Source organism: Brachyhypopomus gauderio, chromosome 11 (assembly GCF_052324685.1).
Source record: "Brachyhypopomus gauderio isolate BG-103 chromosome 11, BGAUD_0.2, whole genome shotgun sequence".
In the NCBI taxonomy this organism is placed as follows: Eukaryota; Metazoa; Chordata; class Actinopteri; order Gymnotiformes; family Hypopomidae; genus Brachyhypopomus; species Brachyhypopomus gauderio.
This window is the reverse complement of record NC_135221.1, coordinates 7,707,875-7,726,906: the sequence shown is the minus strand read 5'-3', so window position 1 is coordinate 7,726,906 and position 19,032 is coordinate 7,707,875. Positions and strand designations below refer to the sequence as shown.

Sequence of the window (19,032 nt, the reverse complement as noted above, 5' to 3'; positions counted from 1 at the left end):
TGTAACCTACAGATTTCTCTCATATAACATATGAGATTTTACCATTTAGTTCCAGGAAAGAAAGTACATAGCATCTTGAATACAAACAGAAAGATGCTTAGTCTATGATACTGTTGTGCTCTAGCAGCCAAGGGATTTATTCACACAAGAGAGGGTTTTATTCTTACACCAGTGCCTCATCATCTCAAGACTGGACTACTGCAACTCAGTCTTGGCAGGCCTCCCTACACACGCCACTAGACCCTCTCAGCCCATCCAGAACACGGCTTCCTGAGTTCACACACATCACTCTGCAGCTGCACTCTGTCCAGACGCTTCCTGCAGACACCTGCATCAGACTCAAAACCCCGACACTTTGCCTACTACACCACAGATGGACCTGCCTGTCCCCCCCCGTCTCACCCGCCATCGCGTCCCACCCTGGTGCTGCCAGAATAGCACGTGTCTCCAGCCACGAGCACGAGACAGGGACGACTCCTCAAGACTCTGCTAGATCCCAGATGGTGGAATGAACGTCCACTGCTGTCTTTACATGCAGACTGAAGACCCACCAGCTTGAATCGTCCCTAACCACTTCAAGGCCCTTATAATGTGGCATGATACAATATGGTCTTTATAGTGGGAATCCTTTAGTGGTCGTCCCACAGCTGTTCCTCACATAAATTTACACACTCTACAAAATACCTTTACACAGTTATTGCAGCAGCACACCTTAATCAATAACTTGATTGTTTGCTAATCCTGCACTTATTTGCAAATAACTTGTGTATATTCGCTGACGGAGATCTTAATGGTGCCCTTAGCTAATGTAGCTTATTAGCATGAGGACGTCTTCATTATGGTAGTCAGTGTGGTCCAGAGCATCTGCTAAATGCTGCAAATCTCTGTATTTTTGTCAGTAGACACTTTAACCTTAATGGAAAGGTTTTTTTTTTCACTTCCTGGTCTATGCAGGTGATGTCATCGTCTATATCAATGACATCTGTGTCCTGGGCACTACGCATGCGGATGTGGTCAAGCTCTTCCAGTCCGTCCCCATCGGCCAGAGCGTGACCCTCGTGCTGTGCCGAGGCTACCCGCTCCCCTACGACCCCGAGGAGCAGTCGGCCGGCACCAGCGTGCCGCCCCTGGGCCTGGTGGACACCTCCCTGCTCCTCAACGGGCGGAACAGCTACGACAACTACATGGAGTACATGTCCCTGACGGGCCGGCTGGTGGTGGAGCACGGTGAGGGCGTGGCCCAGGTCTCTCACCCTGGAGACACCCACCTGGACGGCTCCCAACCGGCCTCCCTTACCACACCCGGGGCGCCGCCTGATGACTGCGTCTCCATGGCATCGTCGTCCGGGGCGACGGCCGGAGCACAGGTCCCTCCCGAGCTCCTAAGCCTCACAATGACCAAAGGAGCGGAAGGATTTGGCTTCACCATAGCAGACAGCCCTACCGGCCAGCGAGTCAAACAGGTGATTGAAAGCGAGACGCGGTTTCATAGCCGTTTAGGTTCCACGGTTTAAAGCTGCTTTGTCACGTCATATATGTTTACATGTTGCTGTGAGGGCGATGTGATGTTTATGAGGTAACTGTGTGCCAGGTGCTGGAGCCACAGGGCTGTCCCGGCCTGTGTGAAGGAGATCTCATAGTGGAGATCAATCAGCAGGGCCTGCAGAGTCTCAACCACTCCCAGGTGGTGCAGATCTTGAAGGACTGTCCTGTGGGGACAGACGCCACCCTCGTCATCCAGAGAGGCGCAGGAACAGGTTTGCTCTCTTCTGTTCTTTTCTCAAGCATCCTTGAAGTTTAAAGGAAAGATTAAAATAGTACTTGAGGGAGATTAATTACATTTCGTATGTAATGTTTCCATTTAACTGGGTGGATCTCAGGACTTTTTGAGATCTGGAGCAAGTGTTTTGAGAATCTCGGGTACAGACTGTCACATTGTTTGCTTTTTTAGCTCGCTTGTAGTTGAATGAGTTTCAAAATGGTCTGCTGAGTGTTTTCTGTTTGCTCTACTGCTGAGTGGTGTGGCCCAGGAGAGACATGTTCCTTCACTGACTGACTACGTCCTGTTGTTAAACCACACAGGAGTGTGCCTTGCCTCAGTGCATCTGGGCATTAGCTACCTTGCTAATTAAGTCAGAGGTACACTGCAGGTTGTTAGCAATAAAAACTACTGAATGTGTGACTGCCTATGAAAGTAATTGGTGTTCACTTATTAAAGTCATTTTATCAGCAGTCTCTGTTTGGGGGGATTAAATCAAATAATCATTATTTTGACTACCATTAGGTAGAGGCTTTGTTAGAGATGATTTAGTTAGTAATATTCAAGATATTTGTGATTTGTGAGTACTATTACTGTAATAATTGCTACTCTATTTTGCCAGTATGAAATACAGATTTTTGCTGTTTTGGTTGTACTTGCAGCACAAGTACAAGCCAGCAGGAATATTTATCATCTACACAGCATCTTAAACACTTTCTTCTAATTCTCCTCTTCCTGCTTTTAAATCACGTTTCTTGTATCTGTGGATTTACACTGGTGTTATATCAACAAATCTACGATGGCAAATTAATTATGATTGATATTGTATGTACAAAATTGACTCATACATGTGGTCACATGTTTTATTAAAAGATAAAATGAAAGCACAGAGAATTACAGGCACAGAGATGAAAGTGAAAATAAATTATTCTCTTAAAGTATGTGGACACCTGAGCCTCACTCCTGTATGAGATGGACGTCCCTCTCAGTAGCCATGGGTGATAACGTGAAGTCGGTCCTCCCTTGTGCAGTGGTAGCAGCCTCTGTTCTTCTGGAAAGGCTTTCTGCAAGATTTTGGAATGTGTAAGAATTTGTGTCTTTAGAGTCAAAAGAGCTTTTGGAAGGTCAGGTGCTAATGTTGGATGAGAAGGTCTGGGTTGTGCTTGACGTTTTACTGTCAGCCTGCTGAACACCACTGCAGCCAACGCCGGGCCAAAGAGTGATCTTAGGCCTGTGTGCAGCTGCTCGTCCACAGAAACCCAGTTCATGAAGCTCAACGCAGTTCCTGTGCTGATGGTCCTTCCAGAAGCGGTTTGGAGCTCTGTGGAGAGTGATGTAACGACGGATAGGTGGTTATTATGCGCTGTGCATTCAGCACACTGCTGCCATGCACCGAGGGTTTCACGGTCTACTGCTTTGAGACTGAGCTGTTGATGTTTCTAGAAACTTCCATTTCACATTAATAGCGCATAAAGTTGACCACTGCAGGTCTAGTGGGGCAGAGACTTACACCTACTGGCTTGTGACAAACGTGGCATTCTACAACAACGCCACTGATAATGGCACTGAGTCTTTTGGTATGATTTCCTGCTAGTGTTTATCTATGGGGATGACATGGCTATGTGGTTTAGTTTTATATACAGTACCTGTCAATTATGGGTGTAACTGAAAGGTGTACTTTGAATAAATTTTTTTGTAAAGCATGACTGATGATGATGATGATGATGGCATCATCAATGATGTCATCATCAATGACATCATGCAGTGATGACACTGATTGGCACCCTCTTGTCGATACCTGCTCCATTCTTCATAGTTAGTGCCTATCTGCTATTTCTGCTTATGAACAGTACTATGGTAACTGTGCGTTCACACCGAAAGCGATAAAATCACTCTCCGTCGCCGAGTCGCCAGCATCGCTTCGCGTGGGGGCGTGTCCAACATCACGCCTGCATGCAGCACGTGACAGATATGCAAATCACATTTTTAAAGCAGGACGCAGTATTTATTTTAATCTATTGATTACAGGACACACGATTATAAAGGAGTGCGTGTATAAAACATAGTGTGTATAAAACACATATAGTATATAAACCTAAAATGTTTATGTATTTTTTTACTTTTTACCCCAGACCCAAAGATCAAACAGGAATTTAAAAAATCATAACCAATAATAGGGTATACGCTAATTTATTGCAGATGTTTTTTAACAAATGAACAGTATTCCCTCCAAAAATAAACATCGTAAAGTGCGGGACATCCAGAGACAGCCACTATTAATCTCTCCTCCATTTTGCAATCGGAACAAATAATCAGTAGGAACCAAAGTTAGAGGTGCGGTTTCGGAGGAGGGTGCAAACATACTTTCTGATTGGTAGTCGCCGCCGCGCGTCACTGCTCATTTGCATAAAGTTGAGCCAAGCTCAACTTGTTCGCGTCGCTCGAATCGCTCACTTCGCATCGCGTCGCTGGGTGTCGCTGGGTGTCGCTGGGTGTCGCTCACTCTCATTGAAAATGAATGACTTCCGGTCGCCGTGTCGCTCTCGTCGCTTTCGGTGTGAACGCACAGTAAGGGATTACAAGCAGTGCATGTGATGTATCATAAAAGTCAAATTTTTACATATATAAAAAAATTATATTATAATTATATTTTCAGAAGGATTTGGCGTGTGTACCTCCCCATTTGCAGTAATTATATGAATAAACTTGAAATGCATTTTAAACATTTATTGTTCGCTGTGGCTATAATGAACAAGTGCAGAGTATAAAGAGGCAACATTTTTGGTATTTTATACAAGAGACAACTTGTAAGTGAGCAGGACTGTAGGAGCTGACAGATTTATCAAAGCAGTGTGACACAAAAGACACACACATTCTTTGCTTCCTTCAGAGATTTCCAAGCTTGCGCTGCTGACATACAGGTTGTTCTACAGGGTTTGGCTGTTTGGTGAAACTGGGCCTTTTTCAAATTATTTTCTTATGTCCTTTGTTCGTGGGCTTTTAAAATCAAATGCTCCTCTTTCTATAACTGTTCCAGCGGACTCATGTGGTGCTGTGGTGCTCAGGTTAATGCACCACCTGAGGACCAGAATCCTGGTTTCAGTCGAGCCTGTTTATGTGTTCTTTGAAACTCTTTTGATGTGAGGCTGTTGTCTGAGAATGGAGCATACAACACAGTTCCCCTCTCTTCTCCCACACTAGGACCTTGTCAGGCCTTGTGTGTGTGTGTATATGTGTGTGTGTGTGTGTGTGTGTGTGTGTGTGTGTGTGTGTGTGTGTGTGTGTGTGTGTGTGTGTGTGTGTGTGTGTGCGGGTGTGTGTTGAACAATCCATGGCAAAAGTTCAGAATCATTTGCCTTTTTAAGTTAAGCCTGTGTTGAGAGTCCAGAACACGTCTTGGCAGGTGCAGGTGCTAATTTGTAGCATTTTTTGAGTCGAGCCAGAATAATCTGCTAATTTGAAATGTCCACACTGGAAAAACTTCTTTATTGAAATGTGAAGGTTTTCATGCTTTATTGCACAGATATATGATGCTGATCTTGGAATGACCTCACTGATGTTAACACACATTTATTTGTTTTATTGTTTTAATGGAACGTTTGGATCCTGTTCAGACAGGACGTCTAGTTCCACCTAGGTGATATATGTATGACCTTTCCTTCATGTCAGAGTGAACAGTTATGCTGGAGCAGATCGAAGCTAAAACATACGAGACTCAGTCTTCCTCATACAGACTCCTGCTCAGCCTCATACTGATGCACCAGCATAACCATTAAAGGGAGTAAAATGATCGTGTGCATCAGTCATCAGTCTCCTTCCAGAACGGAGCTGCATTGAGGGCTTCATTCCAATAAGTATGTCCCTTCTCTCTCTCTCTCTCTCTCTCTCTCTCTCTCTCTCTCTCTCTCTCTCACTTGTGCTCTCTCCATTTTAGTGAAGGCTATACCCCTGGATGACCTCTAAAATATACACACAGTGAGCTTTAAAGTAAGCCAGTGAGAGACAGTCTGACTCACCAGCTGACTGTGAGGCCATTCAGCTCCAGCACCGGCAGACTTCCAAGGTCCCATCCAGTGCCGGCCATGTTCACAGCTCTCTCTCCTCAGCACTGCGATTAGCGCACATCTCTCACACTGAGCTGCACTCCACAAGCTGACAGTTGTCTGCACCAATTAGAATGCAGATGCTCATAAAAAAATGGGATGTTTGTAGAATGAGCCAATTGAGGGCTTATGTGTCACAGCAGGCTAATCTGTTTTGGTAGAGATATTAGTCAGACAGAATTGATTTAGGCTAATTCAGCAGCACTTGCATAGATTTGACGTGATTATCATTTAACACGACCGACTTTTATGATTAATGTCAATAAATATGGTTATTTACAGGAATTACTATGGTACAGATCTTTTTGCAGTGCATTGGGTGAGAGGGGAGGGGTCTCTGTCCTGTCTGTACTGCCATTCTAACCTTTCTGTTTGAGTATACTCTTTGTGAGGGCTATTGTCAGCTCTGTTATGACAGAAGAGGCAGGTGTGAGTTGATAGGTCCATTCCCCTGACTCTGTAGAGAGCTTGCAGTATCACTAGGGCCATGGCATTTCAGCACAGCGGACAGCTCCCCTTACTCCCGTGACATTTCAGCACCTCGGACAGCTCCCCAATCCTCCAGTCTCTGATCTGATCCAAACAGCTCGTCACTCAGAGCTGTCTGTGCTCAGGAAGCACCCTCCACTTCCCCGATGACTCACTTATTGACAGACTGAAGCTCCATTCCAGCTATTCACTGGAGGCAGGGAAGAGTCTTACTGATAGTAATATGAATGAAACCCAAGGCCTGAGACAGATAAACATTTTCTGTGTGTGATTTTAATCACACCTGCCATATCTTCCTTTTAGTGAATTTTACGTGTATTTGTAACTCTAGTTTAGAATGCATTCCAGGCACTGAATAACATTCGTGGGTCTATTGTCAAGAAGCAGTGGCGATAATGATAAAGGTTTTGTATATGTTAACAAAATCAAGTACATACTGTTACTTTTCAGACATCTGATCTTCTGGAGGAGCTTGTGTTGAAGGAAGAAGGAGCCTCTTCTGTTTGGCAAAAATACACGCCTTCCTAAAGGCCTCACATTCCTCCATGCCAAGTTGCGTGTGCCGGTCAGGGAGCCTTGGATGTAATCCTGTTAGTTTAAGCAGGCATACAAATGCCCTACTCTCATCTCCTCCTGAAAACACGCATGCCAATTCATTCACTCACTCACACACACACACACACACACACACACACACACACACACACACACACACACACACACATATATGCACACGTGCATGCACGCACACAAAAAGCTATGCACTTCATTAATATCCATGGAGTGATGTGGGGTAGTGATGTAGTTGGTGTTGAGAGTCTAAGATGCTAATTCATGCTCAGCTCCGATACAACTGTGCCAAAAGTTATCTTCTGTGTTCCTTTAATTGTACTCTAATTTGTAATTTTCATGAGTTTCAATGAAATCACAGGAGCATCCACAAATGTCAGCTGCATATCTGGCGTAATTACCCAAAAGGCAGTTAGGCCTCTGTCAGCTGCTTTGAGGATTTTTTTCTGATCTGTTGATCTTTGGAGATTGTTCAGCATGTCAGTGTATTTCACACTTATGTACAGGACCTGAGGAAATGAAATTCACATGAGTTGTATCACTAGCAAAAAAAATGATTTAATTTTGTTCCCAAATGTTTGTGTGTGAGACACTATAAGACGGCGAGGCTGGCCTTACATGATCTGGTATGTGCTGCAAATCTCCCTGAACTGGCCTGAACCAGTTCACCTCCCAGCACTGAACTGGCTACAGCCCTCTCTGTAGGAGAGTTCAGCAGAGGTTTCAGATGCTACCACTTTCCTTTCCACCCCTGAACTGCATGGAACTTGCCACGCTCATCGTAGGCACGTCGTCTGCCACCTGAGGTGGAGAAAACCTGTCACACTCCCTCTGCTGTGTGTACCCCCCCCCCCCCACACACTCCCTCTGCTGTGTGTACCCCCCCACACACTCCCTCTGCTGTGTGTACAAACCCCCCCCCCCCCCCCCCCCCCCCCACACACACACACACACACACACACTCAGATATGCCACGTGTGTTCCCGTTTGCTTTATTCATCTTTTATGTGATTTTTCTGTTGCATTCATTCGGCATTGATTTGCAGTAATAATATCTGAAGCTGTGGTAATAAGGACTGCTGACCCCCCCCCACCCCCCACCCAAACTGTGCTCACTACAGCATGTAAGACTCAGTAAATCTCTGTATGAATTATAAGGCTGGGCCCTGAAGCTAATGATGTAATTTTTTCTCAAATAGATGCAACAAATTCAATTCATCTAAGTAAAGGAAAACAAACACAAAGAAAATGGGAGAATGAAGAACCAAGACCCAGATCTGTTTATGACACAACTGATCATTTAGTGCTCTGTGATTTAATCCCTGTCTCTTGTTCTTTTTCCCCTGATTCTCTCTCTCTCTCTTCCTCTCTTACCCTCTTTCTCTCTTACCCTCTTTCTCTGTCTCTTCCTTTCCTCCCCCCCCTCTCTCTCTGTTTGTTAGGGCACTTCTCCCCATGGGATAGCACCAAACAGGTAATGTAAAACCTTTTGCCCATGTCCTACATGTTAATGTTGTATATTATATTATGTACTTTCTTTGTAATGATGTATATTATTTGAATGCCATGAATCAGGCTTCATAATTGAACTCACGTACTTCTCTTAAATGTGCATATATGCCAAAATTTTCAAGCATCTCCAACTTAACATTTTCTAGTGACTATTTGAGGTTGGCTTAGTTATAGTTCAGGTAAGTTGTGATAACAATCCTGTTGCACAATCATGTTTGACTCTGAGAAACAATGCTATATATTTCAATCCTACATTAAAGTAAAACTAAATGAGCTGCTTCATACCTCTAAGATAGACATTTTAAGAAAAGTAAAAGTCAAATGTATTTATATTTCACATTCTGCGCATTGTCACAAAGTGATTTGGGATTGGGTCTAAATCCCTGAAGCACTAGTGAGGGAGAACACTGTTTTATTAACCACAGTTCCGGATGTGCTACATATAGAGCAGCTTGTTGAATTTAACTTTGATCTTGGATTGAAGAGAAAAAGATATAGAGTTGCTTCTCAAAATCAAACACGATTGTACTATTAGTGAGCACAAACTGAACCCGCTGCTGAGATAAGTCAGCAATGAGGGCATGCAGTGTCAGGTGGTGTCGATATTCACTACTGATGAGTGACTAGTGAAATGTTGGGCATTCATTAACCCACTCATTAACCCACTCATTATCATACTTATCTAAGTGATCTCCAGTGAAATGCGGCCCATGGTTGGTTCCTTGGTCCACACATGCACAACAAACTTAACATGCACCACGTGTTGGTGCTGGTCCAACTTGAAAGGCTAACTTAGCAAAGGTTAAATTTTTCACTGAATGTAACATTTTAAACTGAATGGTAAAAATTACACACTGACTTGCAAAACACTTTTTTAAAAAACACTTCCTTCTGTTTGAGGTCATTATTTCCCTTCATTATGCTGTGGCAAGAGATCTTCATTCTCTGAACGTAATTTTGTTACAGTGATATACTACACCTAACAGCTGCATAAAATACAGCATATAGCTTGGCAGTCTTCATGGACAAACTCCATAGTAGAACAGGTAATACTGAGGAGGACAGTGACTAATCTGTCACACTCGTAGCATGTCACTGCTAGTCAGTTTGTGAAATGCCTGCCCTGATGTATCTGAACCCGTCACCTGAAAGTTCTGTTATTGTGAAATGGAAGTTTCTGGGAGCAACTGCACCTCAGCCATGAAGAAGCAGGACGTTATAAACTTACAGAGCGTGCTGGTTCAGGAACGCGTGGCGTGTAAAATCGCCCATCCTCTACTGCAGCAGTCGCTTCTGACTTCCTAACTGCCTTGGAAGCAGCATCGGCGTGAAGGCCGTGTATCAGAAGATTCATAAATAAAGATGGGCCACTAAATGGGTCCCTATGGGCCTCGCAGCCGCACTCAAGCCTACGGGCCACTACACACAACGCCAAACGTTGGCTGGAGTGGTTTATGGCGTGTGGCCACTGAACTCTGGGGCACCAGGAACATGTCGTCTGGAGTGATGAGTCATGCTTTGCCGTCTGGCGGTTTGACTGTTGAATTTGGGTTTGGTGGACGCCAGGAGAATGGGACTGACCGGAATGAATGAAGTCACCAGTAAAGTTTGGTGGAGGAGCCCGGCTGTTTCAGGGGTTGAACTGGGTCACTGTGTTCCAGTGAAGTGTAATGTTAATACACTTTCACAGAAAGACCTATCAAACAATTCCACGCTTTGTAGCAACAGTTTGGGAAAGGCTGTTCGTTCCAGCATTACTGTGTCCCTGTGCACAAGGGGACGTGCATGAAGACACGGTTTGATGAGTTTGCTGTGGAGGACCTCCAGTGGCCAACACAGAGTCCAGATCCCTCAGCTCAAGCCCAGTGGACACGTTGGGGATGAACTGGACTTGAAACGTCGACTGTAAGCCAAGCCTTCTCATCCAGCCTTTACATCAGCGCCTATCCTCCCAAAAGCTATTTTGACTCTATGGGCACAAATTCCCACAGATACACTCCAAAATCTTGTTGAAAACCTTCCCAGAACTGTAATAGCTGCACAGAGGGAGCCAGCACCATATTGTGGCCCGAGGTTTTGAATGAGATGACCAGTAAGCTCATGTAGGTCTGATGGTTAGGCTTCCACACACCTATGTTCACATTTTATATTTTTAAGTCATCATTTTACAAAATGCAGCTCTACAAATAATACAGTAAACACACACCAAACACCATAAACAGATAAAAGGTATTTGGAAGCCATTCTAGGTCATATAATAATATTGGAATATAAATACAAATACTCTGTCTTCTCTTCTAGACAGTGCTGAAAGATCTCAAGGGGTTGAGGATGAAGTCACATCTTTCTGTAGATTAAAGTTTGTCTGCCAGTGCAGGCTGCTCTTAACCACTGATCTTGGGCCATCCGCCACTCCCCAAAAACCTATTCTTGTCCATTAAAAGACCACACAATGCTGATCTCAGGCATGCATTAAGGGCCAAATTGCCTCCTACATTGCAGGCACAGCAGGTTAGTTCCATCCTGCCTGCACTACTGTACTGGGTGTCATGAAATCTGAAAGGGAAATGAACAGGGTGACATACGCATTAATGCAGTCACCGTGGGTGGTCTGGCCAATCAGCATGCTTCCCTTGTCTCCGCCTTAGCAAACAAAGCCCTGTAACCTATGGTGGGTTGACTGTGTGTGTGAGTGTGTCTGTCTGTGTGCGTGAGTGTGTCTGTGTGTGTGAGTGTGTGAGTGTGTCTGTGTGTGTGCGTGCGTGTGTGTGTGTATGTGTGTGTGTGTATGTCAGTGTGAAGGCATAATATATTTGTCATGAAGAGGAATTATTCCAAGTCCAGCGATTATGCAGATGGTTCTCAATTGATATTCCTCTACCTCTGTCCCTGAGATCTCCCCATTTCATCATGCTGTCACAGGAAGGGAATCGTCCTGCCTGGCCACAAACAAGCTCCTCCCATCCTCCCTCTGCCCTGAATCTGAAACCCCGCGAACGGTGTCTCACTCTGCTCCTCGCTTCTCATCACGTCTTGATATGGATTATGGTGTAGCATGTTGTAGTGTTTTATTAGAGCTGAAATAGACCCCGGAGCCCTTCATTAATCCAGCCCTGCATCCCAGGAGTGTTTAATGTGAGCACGGTGAGATCACTCATAAGAAGGATCCGTTTGTTCTTTTAACCTTTCGCTTGCGTGTCATGGAGAGAACGCTATGGGGTAAAGCCGGCCTTCGACCCTGCCTGGGTCAGCTCCCAGTCTGAGTAGCATTAGCAGACAGATGGGACTGGCATGGGAAACTGAGAGGGCGTGGCTTGCCCAGGGGCTTCTGGCTGTGGTTCTGCTGCTGGTTCTGGCTGTGGTTCTGCTGCTGGTTCTGGCTGTGGTTCTGCTGCTGGTTCTGGCTGTGGTTCTGCTGCCGGTTCTGGCTGTGGTTCTGCTGCTGGTTCTGGCTGTGGTTCGGCTGCCGGTTCTGGCTGTGGTTCTGCTCCTCCAGTATGCCCTCTTCAGTGTCCCGCCCCATCTTCTGCAGTGAGGACCAGACCTCGCACTGCAAATGGAGAAATGTACACACACACACACACACACACACACACACACACACACACACACACACACACACACATATATATATATATATATATATATATATATATATATATATATATATATATATATATATATATATACACACATATGCATATATGCATCCATGTATAGATATTGTGTGATTTTTGTGAAATTTTGTTCAATATCAAAAGAAAAAGTCTCACGCAATAACGTGATGTTCTTGAAAGTTTCTTAGTTTGGGTCTACAGCTTGTTGCCAGATAGTATGTGCTGCATACAAATATTGGAATCAAAGTTGCAGTAACGGACTTTATTTTCTTCTTACTCAGGCTGTGTCTTTGAAGCCTCAAATTCTTCTTCACCTTGTAGATCGTTGCATCCACCAGGGGATTTTTTTTTTTTTACATATTCATGCATTTTTAAACATAGTTACGCGTAAATGAAAGATAAACAGCCTGGAAATAATCATGGAAATAATCTCTGCCCCAAGTCCTGAAGACAGCTTTAAAACTCAGAAGATGACCTACATAACTGGTCCTAAGCAGTTTGTGTATGTTTGCGTGTTTGCAGTGGGACCCCCCAGGAAGCCCCCAGACGGCCCTGTCTGGCCCCGGCCTCTCCCACGCAGTGCCACATCCCGGCCAGGTCCTGCTCCCCGATGCCGACGGGGGCCACCTGGGCAAGCCGGATCCCTACGATCTCTATGAGAAGTCCCGCGCCATTTATGAGAGCAGGCGTAAGTCTGGACACTTCCTCAAGATTTCAGTTAGGGTGGTTCAGCAACGTGGGTGAGATCTTCAGCTGTGGGTGGGCAGTTTTCCAACCGGCCGCCCTGGTGGCCTGGACCCCCCCCCCCCCCCCCCCCCCCCCCCTCCGGCCACGCCCACCACCACCCCATCACACAAACACTTCCACGTCAGGTCTCCATGCTGCCTCTTCACTGTGCTCCTCCTGCACTGGTGTCCATGAGACCGGAGTTAGTTAGAAATGTGAACTCGCTTCACAACTGCTTCCGATTTCAGCTACTGGAGTCATTACAGCTCACATTCATCTTGCTGTACAGACATAATTCCGCTGACATTATGTAATCTTGAGGAGTTCATACACACATCTTGTGGTAATTGTGTGTGAATGAATACCAATTTAGGCCATTCATTCTCATAGAGCCGCCATTTAGTGGCATAAAGCCTCTCTGATTAGGATCTGCTCATTGTTTCCTTTCCAGAGCCTGGTCCACCACGAACGCTGACTGATTCTACAGGCAAGTAGATTACGCTGCAATTTGTTTTGCTGTGTAATGAAGTGTATGTCATATACTTCTGAGTCCAGCGCCCAACGCATCCCTCCGAATTCCCTGTCCGTAGCGGCCCTGTATTTAACAGCGTATGCACCAGCGTGGCTCTGCCTGGCACACGAGTGTAAGGCTCAAAACCGCATAGCGTGTCATGGTAGGTGACCTACATGCGCTCAGCGGCCAGTTTATTAGGGACACCTTGCTGGTGCTTCCGTCTGACCCCCCCTTTTTTCCGTCTGACCCCCCTTTTTCCTTCAGAACTGGTGTGACATAGATTCAAGGTGCTGGGAACGTTCCTCAGAGATGTTGGTCCATGTTGACATGAGTATCACTGAGTTGCTGCAGATTATGCAGCTGCACGGTCATGATGCTCTTCTCCTCTTCCTCTCTCCTCTTCCTCTGCCGCTCTGTTGGATTGAGATCCAGTGCCTGTGAAGGTCAAAGTTAAAAGTCATTTAAATCACCTTCCTTCCTCATCCTGATGCTCAGTTTGAACTTCAGGTTGTCTTGAACGTGTCTATATGCCTAAATGAGTTGGTGCCATGCGATTAGATGACTAGATATCTGCAGGTACGTGCATTTGAACTGGTGTACCTAATAAAGCAGTGCAGGAGTGCACAAGCTGTATGTATGTGAGATCTTTAATGATCCTTTAAGCTTGAATCCAGGCGGTGTTCGGTAGTTTTGGGGTTTTGTTTTGTAGTATGGGTTGCTTTTTCCTACGAATAACTGCGATTCATGCTGGGGTAACATGTTTAGATGCAGCACATTCTGTTTAATGAGACACAAGTGTGAACTGTCTCACAGCAAGCGCAAGTGTTGGCGTTTCCATGTCTGAATACGCAGTTCCCAGAATCTATGCGCTCAACACGGGTCATGCGCAAGTTCTCTTTGATGAATGCTTTGACTTTGTTTGATTTTGAAGCCCCTGTTTGCTACACTGTTTTGAGCCTGTCTAGGTAAGGGCAACCGGGCTGAAGTCCACAGGCTGAACCTCGACGGTACTGACACACTATGGTACTGACCCACATCGACACTGCTGCTTCCTCAGGTGTGGAGTACCTGGAGGTGGAGGTGCACCTGGTGAGGGAGAAGACGGGTTTCGGCTTCCGGATCCTGGGAGGAGACGAGGCGGTACAGGCTGTGAGTCCGGAGGCCCGTGACAAGGCTCGTATGGGGAACCTGAGGACATCCTGGCTTTATCTGTTCATCTAAAATTGGCTCAGGACAAGAGAGTGCACAGAACCACAGACAGAGACTGGAGATGTAACGTTGTACTGAGGAGACCAAACAACAACAGAACAATAGATTACTGTTTCACTACTTCTCTCTGGAGTCTCTGAGTAAGAGAGAGCTTAGCCTGCAATCCTCACTGCTTTTTCATGCATATTAGTGGCTTGTTAGCAAGTCTACCCACTCAAGTTGCACCTCGTACGCTAGCTGTGACTACCACTCCACATAGAGCTGCTCGTGTGGAATTTAGTCTTAAGTAATTTCTCGAGCTGCTACTTTCTGCCACAAAAACCTTGCACCTCAGGTGCGTTTTCCCCGCGCCTAACTGGACGATTGTTTATTCTCCGTCACAGATCGTGATTGGTGCAATTATCGAGAACAGCCCCGCCGAGCGAGACGGGCGCCTGCGTCCGGGTGACGAGCTGGTGTCTGTGGACAGGATGCCCGTGGCGGGACGGCCACACCGATACGTCATCGACCTCATGCACGCCGCCGCACGCAACGGCCAGGTCACCCTCACTGTGAGACGAAGGGTGTTGCCTCACGCTGGTAAGGACCACGGACAGCGACGCGCCAGATCAGACTCACCACTTCAGTACTTTACCCTGTCAATAAAATTGGCTTTTATCAAATGTGCAGACTGAATGATTGATGGGTTATAGTGTCAGAATGGTAGTTCATTTCCCATTGTGTGCACTAGAGCAGTTCAGGCGTGTAAGAGAAGCTATAAGAGAAGCTTCCCCTCCCTTTCTACATCCAGCTGTCCCCACCGTCCTCAAAACCAAGACCGCAAGCACGTCCAGCAGTTCCATGTGGACGGTGCTCTATTCCTAGAAGGACGCAGTGTGATGGTAGGGACGAAAAACATAAAGAAAGAGTCAAAACCAAACCAAACAAGTTTTTCCATGATCGGTGCGGGCCCTGTCTCCAGGGTGATCCAGCCGTTTTACCCTGCAGCTGGTTAGCAGCTCGTGACCATAGAGGGCAGGGTTGGTGGTGCTGGTCAGGACACGCCCCCTGCAGTACTCCGCCCAGCCGTGCCAACTCCTGCTGCCAGCCTGTCTCAGCTCTCTGCTGAACGGTTGAAGGTTTGGAAGCGAGACATCTATGAGCTTCCCGAAATGGCACGCAGACCTCACACAACTTGAGCAGAGTGACTTCAGGGTCAAAGCTGTGGGTTCTTTTAGTGATACTTCAGTTGATAAACTGCAGGGATGAGCATTCAGTCAGTTTTGCACATATTTACGATAATATAAACACACATGTAATCCTTTGGAGACGTGGAGGTGTTACTAACACCGCATGACAAGACACAAAGACTACTTACCAGTTAGAGGGTAACATTAGCCAGCACCAATGCAGATATTTAGTTTTATTTTGAGTGTAACCTTGTCAAACCAAAATGTTGGCACCTTTAAAAACATCTGTTAAAATCATCCCTCTGAAAATTGAGGACCAACTGGTTTGATGAATGAATAAATCTAGATACTGTACGTGGCAGTCAGCAAAAGCATATATATTATATCTTAGCAAAATATAACATAAATGTAAGTAGTATATAAACTTGAATGTAAGTAACATAAATTATTCTAGTTATTTGATCATCTACAGTCTTTTCAGTCCGTGCTGCTGATTTCCTGCTAGTGTCGTGGCCCTGAATGGACTAATTACCTTCACCACATCTGGCTGGAGACACACCAATTAAATGCCCTGTTCCTCTAAAGCCTGTTGAGCAGAAACTGAGACTGCGTTTGCTGCCCCCTGCAGGCCAGCCGTGTGGAGAGAACGGTGCGGTGGCCAATCAGAGCAGCTCCCCTCGAGGCCGCTCGGTGTGTCCGGTCAACCTGCCGCCCACCACTGATGTAGTCATCCACCGCAAAGAGACCGAAGGCTTCGGCTTCGTCATCATCAGCTCCCTAAACCGACCCGAGAGCACCACGACTATCTGTCAGTCTTTGTCCTTCCTCCGCTCGACACCTGCAAAATAACACCTGTTACCGTTAAAGAAGGGATCTGAGATGTTTACGTGTTCCCCGATTGCAGCCGTGCCGCACAAGATCGGCCGCATCATCGAGGGCAGCCCGGCCGACCGCTGCGGGAAGCTGAAGGTTGGAGACAGAATCATGGCCGTCAACAGCCAGTCCATCATCAACATGCCTCACGCCGACATCGTGAAGCTGATTAAAGACGCTGGTCTCACCGTCACCCTGCACATCATTCCCGAGGAAGGTTAGGGAGAGGCGTGCTTTATGAGTGTGTCAAATGTATCGCTCCCCCCTCACGCTATAAAATGACCCGTCTGCTAAATTCATCTGCTAATAATAATACTTCATTGTTTCTCAGATCTGTATAATGCACAGATAATGGGTATTTGGTCCAGAATACTTGACTGTTGGCTAGTTTTCCTGTTCAGAAGCGAACGGCACTCCGCTTCAAAGCCTCCTGTTCTTGACCTCCCGTACAGACGTGAACGGCCCTCATTCCGCCCCCACCTCGGAGAAGCAGAGCCCCCTGGTGGCTCAGAAGCATAGCCCTCCAGCCCAGTCCAGCCCTGCAGTCCAGCACAGTCCCACCATGATCCACTCCAGCCCACCGGCGCCGCACCCCAGCCCCGCCACTACTCAGCCTAGCCCACAGCTCACAGAGCCAGGCCCCGGAGGAACTCCAAACAGCCCCCCGGTGACCCAGGCGGGCCAGGGTGCCAGTCAGCCGGGTTTGGACGCAGTGCAGGCTGGCCCGGCGCTGAGTCAGGCAGCGTCCATGGTGGATCAGGGTGTTGCGGGGGTTCCGGTCATCCCCGGGGTCCAGATTCCCTCTATCGGTGGGCTGCCGGTCCCAGTGCCACCTCAGCTCTACCTCCATGATAGCAGGTACAGTGTGACACATCCTCACATCCAGGGATCACCATTCCATACAGTTATATATGGACTTATATATATGGATTATTTGTTTGGTAGTTGAGTTTGTTTGTTTGTTTTTAATTGTATTTTATTAATATATGTAGGATTCAATATTCTTACTTTGGAAGTAATATATAGCAACGTTCCTATAAATTCTGGTTTATTATTTGGTTTATATTTTCTTGCTACCTCAAGTGTGAAAAGGGACTTTTATTTTGATACTGGTCTCATACCTTTTAACAGACATGTTTAGAGTTACATGTGGTTAGATCTGGACAGTTTCTGTTGTCCTTTGGGTTTGCTAAGCTAAGCTTTAGTCCAAATGTAAGAACCTGCAGTGCTGGGCCTGAGTGTCCTGGGCTCTCTGGTGGCACACGCCAGATCCTCACCAGTCATCTCGCAGCGGAGCTCTGGGGCTTGAGGTTTGCGGTTTGCCTGAAGCGCCACGTTGCTTTTCCTCTCATTTCGTTGTGTACTGGTTCTCAACTCCGCGGTGTGAGTTATTTACCAGTGGATATCCGCTGAAACATGTCTCCCCACACAGACAGGCCTTTACTCGGTAGCCTGGGATGGCCGTGCTGTGATTTATGGCAAAAGACTAAAGTGTGAGGGTCCCCACTCTGTGGCCACTGTCTAACCTGTTGACGAGGCTCAGCTCACATCCTGGTGCTGCACCAGCAGATCAAACCCTGCAGGCAGAATGGCTCTGCACGTTTTTGAATGAGGAGCCCTCTGTGATTTGCTGTTGGAAAAACTTCCTTCTGATTGGAGCGTGTTGGACGCTGCAGGTCGGAGGTGAAAGCCAGACAGGATGTTAAACCAGACATCTGCCAGCCTCCGTACACAGACTACAGACAGCCTCCTGTAGACTACAGACATCCACCTGTAGCAGATTACAGACAGCCTCCTACTATGGACTACAGACACCCACCTCCTCTCATTGACTACAGACAACATTCGATCCCAGACTACAGACCACAGGTAGGTCTTCAAATCCCAGTGTGCTATCAGATCCAGACAGAATTATTTTCCCATGATGTGAAGCTCAGTAATATTTAACAGTTTTGTTTTTGTTTTTTACATTACACAGGACTATGACTACTTCACAGTAGAGCTGGAGAAGAGTGTGAAGGGCTTTGGCTTCAGCATCCGTGGAGGGAGGGAGTACAAGATGGACCTGTTTGTGCTGCGGCTGGCGGAGGACGGACCCGCCATCCGGAACGGCCGGATGAGGGTCAGTCTGGCACGCGCTCCCCTTCTCGCTCAGAATGCTCTGCACTGTGGCCAGCACTGACCTGTAACAGACCCTGCACTGTGGCCAACACTGACCTGTAACAGACCCTGCACTGTGGCCAACACTGACCTGTAACAGACCCTGCACTGTGGCCAGCACTGACCTGTAACAGACCCTGCACTGTGGCCAACACTGACCTGTAACAGACCCTGCACTGTGGCCAGCACTGACCTGTAACAGACCCTGCACTGTAGCCAGCACTGACCTGTAACAGGCCCTGTACTGTGGCCAGCACTGACCTGTAACAGACCATGCACTGTGGCCAACACTGACCTGTAACAGACCCTGCACTGTGGCCAACACTGACCT

General features: G+C 46.6%; 1 protein-coding gene across 12 annotated transcripts in view; it reads left to right on the top strand.

Annotated features, from left to right (window-relative positions):
• The window catches only part of magi2b (membrane associated guanylate kinase, WW and PDZ domain containing 2b), a 71,663-nt gene that overhangs the window by 46,684 nt on the left and 5,947 nt on the right, over window positions 1–19,032 (top strand). For 6 of the 12 annotated variants that reach the window (XM_077021598.1, XM_077021591.1, XM_077021597.1 and 3 more), the window contains 12 exons: window positions 955–1,463; window positions 1,592–1,757; window positions 8,364–8,395; window positions 12,573–12,738; window positions 13,228–13,263; window positions 14,348–14,463; window positions 14,883–15,078; window positions 16,297–16,476; window positions 16,573–16,758; window positions 16,994–17,399; window positions 18,218–18,410; window positions 18,520–18,663. In XM_077021598.1, the coding sequence (XP_076877713.1) occupies window positions 955–1,463; window positions 1,592–1,757; window positions 8,364–8,395; window positions 12,573–12,738; window positions 13,228–13,263; window positions 14,348–14,463; window positions 14,883–15,078; window positions 16,297–16,476; window positions 16,573–16,758; window positions 16,994–17,399; window positions 18,218–18,410; window positions 18,520–18,663 (2,330 nt within the window). The remainder of the gene's footprint in view (window positions 1–954; window positions 1,464–1,591; window positions 1,758–8,363; window positions 8,396–12,572; window positions 12,739–13,227; window positions 13,264–14,347; window positions 14,464–14,882; window positions 15,079–16,296; window positions 16,477–16,572; window positions 16,759–16,993; window positions 17,400–18,217; window positions 18,411–18,519; window positions 18,664–19,032) is intronic. The other 6 variants (XM_077021592.1, XM_077021601.1, XM_077021603.1 and 3 more) reach the window with 3 other exon arrangements.